Genomic DNA, 10,862 nt, shown 5'->3' on the forward strand with positions numbered 1-10,862 from the left:
AAGCAGCACGCATGTATACATGCTATCCTGTGGCTATAGTACTAGCTTTATGCCATTTTGAGTTCGGCATGTGCTAAGCAGGTAGCATACAAATCCTTGGTTTCCTAAAGTAGTGGACCAAGCTGTCAAAGGAGGAGGACCGGAGCAAGATGGAAGGTTTGGTGCTGAAGTGGAAGGAAGAGCTGGCAACCTGGTGAAATGCACCTTCTCAAGACCTTTGTCATCTTCTGTGTTTGTGTCTGTTCCTTTTTCTTTGGTTTTAGGAAAAAATCTACATAACCCCACAAACTATCTAAGATGTAATACTTCATCTCCTAAAGTATAAAACCGGATTCAAAACCGGTCAAATAACCCTCTAAAGTGGTTTTAGAGGGTGGTTTTGTCTTTTTCTTTTCTATTTATTTCCGCTGAATCTTTGAAAAATTATAATAAATCACAGAAAAATTATAAAATGAAAAATTCAATTTTGTTGGACTTCTGATGAGTAGATCTACACAATGAATATATAATATGATATTTTTTTCGAACTAGGGGTTAACTCATTTCCATTATTGATAACGGAAATACAATGTTACCAATATATAATATGTTATACTTTAGTATAAAGTTTTTGTTGTAGATTTAAATCTATGTTTTTCTATAATTAAAAAACATAATTCATATATGTAGTTCCTATGGTTCAATTGTGGTAAATTTTTTATGGTGGGCTCATTATTGTATTCTTGAACTATGGTAAAAGTTTCGTATCCATTGGATCAAGTATAATTTAGTTAGAGCATCTCCAACAGTTATGCAATTGGACTTTGCATTCTTGAAATTTGCCAAAAACTTTAAAAATTACTCTCCAACAGTTTTGCATTTGACTTATGCATTTTGGCAAACTTGGCATTTGATAGACCAAACTTGGCATTTTTGCATAGGCACAATGGCTTGGCAATTTTGATATCCCGAGAATCTTGGACTCCTTGTCGTGCCCGTACTCCCCACGTCGCGGTAGTTTCCCGCGAGACGACTCCTCCCCGCGCGCGACTCTTTTCTTTCCCCCGCGTGTAGCCTCCTTTCTTCGCGCGCCGCCTCCTTTCTTCGCGCAGGGACGAAGGAGATCGATGAACATGGTGGTACGTGAGACCTCGAGCAGATGTCGCCGGCCTGGATCAAGTAGCGACCTCTTTTGGCGACCTCGAAGCCCTCCTTGCGGACCTTGGGACCTGGATGCCGTGGTGCAACCTGGGACTGTTGCCTCGATCAGATCTCAACGACTTGGACCAAGCGGTGACGTGGACTTGCAGGATGAACACGGCCGTGCGACGCGCAAGAGAATTGGCGGCCACGGGCAAAGGAATTGCACGCGAAAAAGAAAGCGCCCGTGTGACACGCGAGAGAATTTCCCGCGAAGATGAAAGATTCCCGGACAAAAATAGTTGGGTCTACTATTTTGGGAAATGCCAAGTCAAAAATGCCAAACACTTGGAGATGAACTTATTTTTCCTTTGGCAAAATGTTTAGGGACTTGGCAAACTCCAACAAATGGCAAATTCCAATTGCATAACTGTTGGAGATGCTCTTATAGATTTATTTAGCTTTATTCTTGTTAAATCTATGCTTTATCTATAACTAAGTTATATGTGATCCAATGAGTATGAAATTTTTACCATAGTTCAAGCATACAATAATGAGTCTACCATAAAATTTTTACCACAATTGGACCATAGGAACTACATATATGAATTATTCTAATTAATTACAGAAAAGCGTAGATTTAAAGCTATAGAAAAAACTTTGTACTAAAGTATATCATATTATATATTCACTATATAGATCTACTCATCAGGAGTCCAACAAAATTGAATTTTTTATTTTATGATTTTTCTGTGATTTATTATGTTTTTTTTCAAAGATTCAGTGGAAATAAATAAAAAAGAAAAAGACAAAACCACCCTCTAAAACCACTCGAGGGGGTTATTTGACCGGTTTTGAAAGTTCAGGGGGTAGAATATCCGGTTTTATAGTTTGGGGGTGAAGTATTCCACCCTAGATAGTTTGAGGGGTTACGTAGACTTTTTTCTTTCATTTTAGTATGCTGCTTTTGGATGTAGTCTTACTGGTGGGGTTTGAGTTTGAGGGACTTCGGATGGAGTTTCAAAGTGCTTGTTTCTGTAAGGTGGCAAACCCAGCAAGCTTTCAAAACAAGCTGGGCTGTGAAGCATTTGGTCAAAAAATATCGTCAAGTACTTCTATCTAAATCTATTACATTAGATTATTACATTTAGCGAGAGTGGCCTTGGCTTAACTTGGTCTACCCTAAGCTCTGCCCCCCTGATTTGGATAATGACCGGTCAAAGTTTGTAAAATTTTGATTTTTTTTAACAAAATGTGCTTACTATTTGGAAACAGATGGAGTACTTTCTTATTACTAAAATCCGTCTAGTTCATCCTATATTTGTTTAGGTTTTTCCTAGCTTTGGATGGTGGCTTTTAAAAATTCAATATTGAAATAGACGGATATATATATATAGCTTTCACAAACAACTTTTAATAATCTAGGAACCATATATATAGTAAAAAAAATATAGCAAATGCACTAGAAAAAATATCTGTGCAATTTTGTAGCTTTCGCTGGGTTCCGAAGTGTTTGCAGTTTCGCTGAAATCTCGAAAAATAGAAAAAATGTCAAAGTTCATATTTTTTGTTGGGTATATATTGAAAAAACATACCGGTCAAAAAAACATACTTGTTCTACCCTAAGCAAAGCCCTCATTTGAATAATAGCCAGTCAAAGTCTGTATTTTTTATTTTTTATTTTACAAAATGTGCTTACCATTTCGAAAAAGATGTATTTTCTTCTTGCGAAAAGTTGTCTAGTTCATCCTAGATTTGTTTAGGTACTTTCCGATCAAATTTCTGAACCAAGTTTGGCCCGCGTCCAAAATTCCGCGGTCCGGCCCGAAACTTCAATCCCGCTGGCCAGCCCACCAACAACCCCACCAAATCTTCAAAAAAAAAAACCCCCCAAACTAACTCCAATCCCCTATTTCTATTTTTTCCGACTCGGAAAAAGTCTACATCACCTCCTGAACTATGGGGTGGTGTCTACTTTACCCTCCGAACTATGAAACAGTCTAATTTACCCCTGAACTATCCAAAACCGTTCAAATTACCCCTCGGGCGGTTTTTTAGGACGGTTTTGCTACGGTACTATGGTTTTGACTTTTTCTTTTTTCCTATTTGTTTTCATATAATCTTAGAAAAATCATAGTAAATCACAGAAAAATCATAAAATAGAAAATCTAATTTTGTTAGACTCCGCATACGCAATGAATATATAATATGGTATACTTTAATATAAATCTTTTCTGTAGCTTTAAATTAGTTAGAAAAAACAAATTTTATTTGTAATTAATTGGAATAATTCATAGCTGCAGCTTCTGTGGTCCATTTGTGGTGAAATTTTTATGGTGGACCAATTATTCTACGCTTGAACTATAGTAAATATTTTATACTCATAGGATCATGTATAACTAAGTTTATTCAGGTTTATGCTTGTTAAATATAAATAAATCTATAACTAAGTTATACAACTGTAGCAAAACCATGGTTACTGTAGCAAAACCACCATAAAAAACCAACCACTCGAGGGTTATTTGAACGGTTTTCGATAGTTTAGGAGGTAAATTAGGTAAAATAGACACCACTCCATCGCGGGCTGATGTAGACTTTTTTTCCTTCCCGACTCATGATGTCGCCTCTCCAACAACCGTGAGCCGGCGCCGCCGCTGCCAGCGTCCGGCCGCCCCGCGCTCCTGCGCGCGTCCCGCCTGCGCCGCTCCGTCGCCCCTGGCCGCCTCCCGTCGACACCGTCCCGCATTCCGCATTCCCAGCAGCGCGGCGCGGCCACGCCACTGGTCACTGGACCTTCTCCCGCTGCCGCCGGCCCGCCTCCCACCATCGTCGCGCCGCCGCTGCAGTCGAGCAGAGGCGTGAAGCAGCCATCGACCTTTGGTTCTCTATTTACTAACTACTCCACAGTTCAAGATCACGTCGTTCCTTATTCCGGAGACGATCTATCTCCTCCCCTAGACCCCTACTTCGTACTTCCTTCTTCAATCTTCACTGCTCGGCTACTGTGAAAAATGAGTGCCAGCATGTTGGATTCCTGCAGTTTCACACATCAGTTCAAGCTCAACTTTTTGGAGACGGAGAAGGTCGCCATCGGGCAGTCAGTCACCTCTGAGGATATCTTCGCTGGTGGGCACCTCTGGACGCTCCTCTGCTATCCCCGTGGGTCTAGGACAGAGGACAACGGTGTGTACTTATCTATGGCCCTCCAGCATCAGACCAAATCGGAAAGCGTCAAGGCTATCTTCGAGGCCATCGTCATGGACAAGGACGGTACTCTATCTTCGTCCCATAAAAACAAGTTTGTGAAGGTTTTGGCACCGGGGAGCAACTGGGGTTGGCCTCGCTTCGTGGAGCGAAGCGTCCTCGAGTCGCTCTATGTGACGAATGGCTCGTTCATCATTGTGTGCGGGGTCAAAGTTGTGGTTGGTGATGACCCCATCGAGGTGCCACCATCGGACATTGGAAGCCATCTTGGCCTCCTGCTGGATTGTGCTGAGGGCTCCGATGTCTCCTTCGTCGTGGACGGTAAGAAGTTCCCTGCTCACCGGAATGTGCTTGCCGCCCGCTCACCGGTCTTCAAGGCACAGCTAATGGGCTCCATGGCGGACGCCAACATGTCATCCATCACCTTGCATGACATTGTGCCGGCGACATTCAAAGTCATGCTTAGGTTCATGTACACCGATGCTTGTCCTGAAGAATCTGAGCTTGGGGACTACCCGGATGAGATGTTTAGGCACTTGCTCGCTGCTGCCGACCGGTTTGCGTTGGACCGTTTGAAGCTTTTGTGTGCTAGCAAGTTGTGGGATAATATATCAGTGGACACAGTTGCTGCCACTTTGATTTGTGCCGAAACATATAACTGCCCACAACTGAAAAAGAAGTGTATTGATTTCTTCGGGGAGGGGAAGGACTTCAAGACAAAGGCTTTGTTGACCGAAGGCTTTGCTCAGTTGGTGCAAAATTTTCCATCGATTCTTGATGAACTGAGGCAGAAGCTTGGAGGATAGACCATATAGGGGCATGTATGCATGGCAACCTACTAGGCTACTACAAATATAATAGCTAGCTTTATGATATTATGAGCTCGGTGAATGCTACCTAAATCTATTTAAAAGTGCTTGTGCTTGTGGTTTGCATAGTGTAGCGACTATCACTACTTTCATGGAAACTTTTATTATCCAATTAACAGTTTGGCAAATGACGTTGTATCCTATATTATTGGCGTTGTGCCCTGTGTAGTATCACAGTACAAGTCCATATGCACATTTCTGTTTTTTAAGTTCATTTGATTTTTTCTAATTTATCTTCCAAACTCTGATTCTTGGAAAATAAAATGCAAATTCATGGTAGCCGATTAGGTTTCCTTCTTTCCCAAAAGTAACCTGTCATCTGAAAACTGAATGGAACCTTGTGTGATCTTTTTTTCCTCTGAATGGAGCCAAAGAAATTGAAGGAACAAAATAACAGTATTGATAGAGTCTGTCTATTTTGATACATGAGTTACCAATTCTTAACAAGCACTAGTAGTTGTTATGTTTGATACATGTGTTGCACAACTATTTATTTTAGGGAGAGTAATTGCCAATGATTTGATATCACTTGTGTTTTTTCAGTAGTGCATCTCATTAGTTTCAGGGGAAAGATGTTTCTCTGCAAGTGTCTATTCAGTTAAGGTTTGCCTAGTCTGAACTCAAAAGCCAAATGAATATTTCTTTTGATTGTGAATATGACCATTTGCTTGTGAGTAAATTTCTCTTTTCTTTCAGATCTAGAGATCTAAGTTGTTGAAGTCAACATATCATCTCTTTTATTTTTCTTTCAGTTTTCAGAACATCTAGTCTGCTTGTGTTAGAAACTATCATTGGCAAGAAATACAGATTAGACATGTCTATTGAACAAGTATTCATGTTTTCCGTGGTTTTCCAATTCTATTTCTCCAATAATTTGTAGTTGCTTGTTGTGGTAGAGTGGCACGTCTTCTCTAATATTTAATTTTCTATAGTACATTTTTTCCCCACTAGAGACAACTCATTCCCATTACGAATAACGGAAATACAACATTCAGCAAATTACAAGTAGAAAGGACTAAGAAGCAAAAACCTCTGACACCATAAAACCTCTAAACCAACGAAAAGGCCAACATCCCGACAGTTTTTCAGGCACACATCAGGTGCAAACCCCCACCATCAAACAGCAGACCCAAATTCAACCAAGTTAACGGCCAGACACTTAGACCAAAAACTGGAAACTAAACGAAACCAACAACAGAGACACCCAGAGACCAAAAGCTGACACACCCTACTGCAAACCTGTTACCCACAGTTTTCTATAGTACATGTTACCAAACATTTATATGCCTTATTGATTTTCTGAAACTTACAATAAGATAATTGATATATGATTTCTGGAACTTGTCTTTTTATCATTCATCAGCCGCAGGCTAACAAATATATTAAAGGCCCCTGAATTTCTAGGGAGTAGAAGAGTAGCAGTTTTCCCTGTGTTCTGAAAGAAGTGAATTTGCTCGTTAACAAACTTTAAGAGAGTTCTGATTGTCAACTACCCGAGACAGGGCTACTGGAGCATGTGAAGGAGTTCTTCTTGGGCATATTCTAAAATTCCCCTGGAGTTTCAAATCCTATTATAAGCTGAACCATATGCCTGTTATCTTATTTATTCAGTTTGTTTTGTGATGAATCAAAACAAACTATTTGATTACCCTTTATTTCTATTATTAGTTGATCTTGGTTACTTTGGTATTACCAATAAATTGATAGCCGTGATACTTCAAGTTGTTGAAGTCAACATATCATCTCCAAGTGGGAGTAATATTCTTGTTGTTTTAATTTTCAGTGAACTAAATTCAGAGATCTAAGTTTAGAGATCCAAATTCATAGAATTAAAAATTGTTGAAGATAAACCGTTTCAGACATTTTGCAGGAGCATTGCCCAGTTAGTGAGATCTGAAGTTTTATCAACATACTAAAACAGGGAAATATTTTAGATTAGTTTGTAGTTCTTCTCCCAATCGTTGTTGTGCAAGATAATGAAGGTGAGTTGCAGCAAATTGGGAAAAATCCATCTCCTTTACCTTGTTGTTGCCTGATATCTTAATTGTCTTATTGCCTCTACTTGCTTTGTTCATTGTCTAGTATATACTTCCTGCGTGCTATGGAAATGGAGTACTGTTTTCTACCTACTACAGGGGTAACTATAGTATTGCCAGTAATCAATATTGTTGTCCTGGGGATTCAATTTATGCTGACTAGCCATTATTCATCTTGTTATTGAATTAAATACTTGTTGAAGTCAACTAGATATAAATCTAAGTGAGGCTAATATTCATGCCGCTTTAAAATTCAGAAGAGAACCAAATTTGCTCATGTTCCTAAGTCTGTCAGAATCTGAGTTTATTCCTGAATACTAGTAGAATTGGGAAGTATTTCAGATTAATTTGTACTTCTCCTAATCATTTTGTGTAGGACTGAAGATTTTCGGGTCTTCTCTAAATATTGTAAGCTAGTGATAATATTTTTGCAGCTTCTCTCAAGCAATGGCTTAATTGCTTGATCATCACAATGATTATATTGTCAGGCTGTCGCAAGTAAAGCAGAGGGTCACATCATCATGATACTAAAGAGGCAATGGAGAAAGAGTCCATGCAAGATCTTCAAAGGAGCTGAGCTCTGTCCTGGCCAATAACATGTTAGTTGGATGTATTTTGGAGTTGTTCGAAGCTTTAAAAGTAGGACGTCAATCCGCTGCTATATATACAAATCCATGCATGAGTTTGTTGAAGTAATACAATTATTTTAGATTGAGTCACATACATATTTGACTTGTGCCTACCATTGTTGATTCAGATTTGTTTTGCACGTCTATAAAGTTCGAGTCTAAGTCGGCATCCAAAACTATGAAGTAGAAAACTACACATATGACAAAATCGTGAGAACTTTTCTCCCCCGAAGCATTTTTCAAATTGTTCATTGCCTCCTTGCCCCCAAGTTCTATCCGACCACCTCTCCCATGTTGCCTTCCTCTCCAATCCCAATCACCAGCGATTACAAGAAAAGATGGAGTAACTGATAGGACAAACCAAGGCCAAACTTGTTCACCACTTGCAGGGCAGAGGCAACCGTTTTTTTTTGAGACAATCACTACATCAGTTGCTAGAATGTGCTACCACCACTCCTGATGTGTTGTCCTTGTCGCCCATGACTTAGAACTCCACTTGGATATATATTTGTTCGGAACACTTCGCGCTGTAATATTATTGTGTTACAACAACATCTACATGTTCCAGTTATGTGTTACAAAACACTACCATATTGTAACATTAATTTTGTGTTACTATAATCGTGTGCTAGTAACATATTTTTATAGAACAAACGTTATGCGTTACAACCACGTTCTGTAACACATTGTTTGTGTTCCTATGAAACTTCTCTGTAACACATTGTTATAAGAATGTCTTACAATATCCTTGTTTTGTAGTAGTGAGTGTCGAACAACTACTAGTATTGAAACACTGAACTAAATTGAGAAAAAAAAATAAAGTGGAGAATGGGCTAAAGAAAATAATTCTATGTGTAGTAGTATTCTTTTATAAAGTTAATTCTATGCACGAGCACTATACAACATAATATATCAAATCAATATAGGAAGGAAAATTTGCAGTGGGTCAATCTCATCTGGCAGAGATATTATTCTGAAGAGGTTCCTCATCTTGCTAGAGAAAAGGGCTCCTTTTGGTGGAAAGACATCCTTAGGCTTCACATCAAGTATAGAGGCATTGCTATTTGTATTCCACGCAAAGGTGACACAATCAGCTTCTGGGATGATCTGATAAACAACTCAATCCACTCACAAGCCCTCCCCTCATTGTTCCAGTTTGCCAAGGATCCTAAGATCTCCCTTTGGAAGCTCAGAAATGCTGACCCCCTGATTGACTGCTTCAGAATCCCAATGACCAGACAGGCCTACAATGAATACCTTGTTTTCTAGGGGGAGCTTTCTACCTTTCAGCCTGAATCCTTGGGGATCAAAGATAGCTAGACCTATATCTGGGGCTCACAGAAGTTTACTTCCAGTAGATATTACCAGTGCCACTTCTCATCTGTGGCTTCCCCTAGGTTGCTCACCTGTATCTGGAAATCCAAATGTGTCCCTAAAATAAAACTCTTTGCTTGCTTACTTCTCAATGATAGGCTTAACACAAGAAATATGCTCCAAAGAAGGAACAAATTCCTAGAAGAGGGTTATAGCTGTGTTATGTGTCAAGAAGGCAGAGAAGAAACCATCGAGCACCTGTTCTTTGGATGTCATTCCTCAGTTGCACGCTGGTATAGTTGAGACCCCTCTCAAATTTGAGGGCTCTAGTAGGGACCTCAAATTTAGTTTTGAGGGATCAAGTAAAGCCTATTGGAGTTGATCAATCTTAACATAATCTCATTGTGAACTGAACATAGCACATTATTTAGTTTTTGGTCTACACTAAGGATTTGTTTAGCAGAGCTCCAAGTACCTCCAGATCTCCAAAAACAGCTCTGCTCTATATTTTTCTAGCCAAACATTTTTATATCTAGCGGCTTCACCACTGATATGTTCCATGAAAACAGTGAATCTATCCCCGAATTTGAATAATGACCGGTCAAAGTTTGTAAAATTTTGATTTTTTTTTTACAAAACGTGCTTACCATTTTGAAACACATGGAGTTTTTTCCTAGCTTTGGATGGTGGCTTTTAAAATCCAATGTTGAAATAGACGGATATATAGCTTTCGCAAACAACTTTAAATAATCTAGGCACTGTATTGTAACAAATCTAGCAAATGCACTAGAAAAAAAATATCAATGCAATTTTGTAGTTTTCGCTGGGTGCCGAAGGGTTCACAATTTCGCTGAAATCTCGCAAAAAAAAAAGAGAGCAAAATTTCCTTTACTTTTGTTGGGAATATATTGTATATGAAAAAAACATACCGATCAAAATTCTGAGCCAAGTTTGGCTGGCCCGCGCCCAAATTTGGTGTGGCCCGAAACTTCGATTCCCGCCAGCCAGCCCACCATACAACCCTAAATCACTCCAACAGTATCCCCATTTCCAATTTTCCCAATATCGAACAGACTCCAAACACCCGTGAGCCGCCGCCGCCGCCAGCGCCGCGCGGCCGCGCGGTCGCCCCGCCTGGCTGCCTCCAGCCGAGCCGGCCCGCTTCCCGCATTCCCGCCAGCGCCGCGCGGCCACGCCACTGGTCAGTAGACTGTCTCCCGCTGCCGCCGGCCCGCCGCCTCCCACCATCGTCGCGCCGCTGCAGTCGAGCAGAGGCGCGAGCGCGAAGCTGGCAAGCGGCCATCGATCTTTCATTCTCTTTTTACTAATTACACCATAGTTCAACAACACATCGTTCCTTATTCCTGAGACGATCCATCTCCTCCCCTACTTCCTTCTTCTCTACTCGGCTGCTCGGAGCTCCACATGCAGTAGTGTCCTACACTCCTCTACCTGCGACCCGTCCAGCTACTGTGAAAAATGAGTGCCAGCATGTTGGATTCCTGCAGTTTCACACATCAGTTCAAGCTCAACTTTTTGGAGACGGAGAAGGTTGCCATCGGGCACTTAGTCAGCTCCGATGACATCTCCGCTGGTGGGCATGTCTGGAGGATCCTATGCTACCCGCCGCGTGGGGATAGGAAAGAGTACAACGGTAAGTACTTATCTATCTACCTCAAGCATGAGAGCGA

At 40.5% G+C, this 10,862-nt stretch overlaps 1 protein-coding gene across 1 annotated transcript; it reads left to right on the forward strand.

Annotated features, from left to right (window-relative positions):
• LOC8063977 (BTB/POZ and MATH domain-containing protein 1) lies at window positions 4,143-5,235 on the forward strand. The gene has a single exon (XM_002444678.2). The coding sequence runs from the start codon at window positions 4,143-4,145 to the stop codon at window positions 5,127-5,129; it is 987 nt and encodes a 328-aa protein (XP_002444723.1). The 3' UTR covers window positions 5,130-5,235.

The sequence above is a fragment of the Sorghum bicolor genome, chromosome 7 (genome assembly GCF_000003195.3).
Source record: "Sorghum bicolor cultivar BTx623 chromosome 7, Sorghum_bicolor_NCBIv3, whole genome shotgun sequence".
NCBI lineage: Eukaryota > Viridiplantae > Streptophyta > Magnoliopsida > Poales > Poaceae > Sorghum > Sorghum bicolor.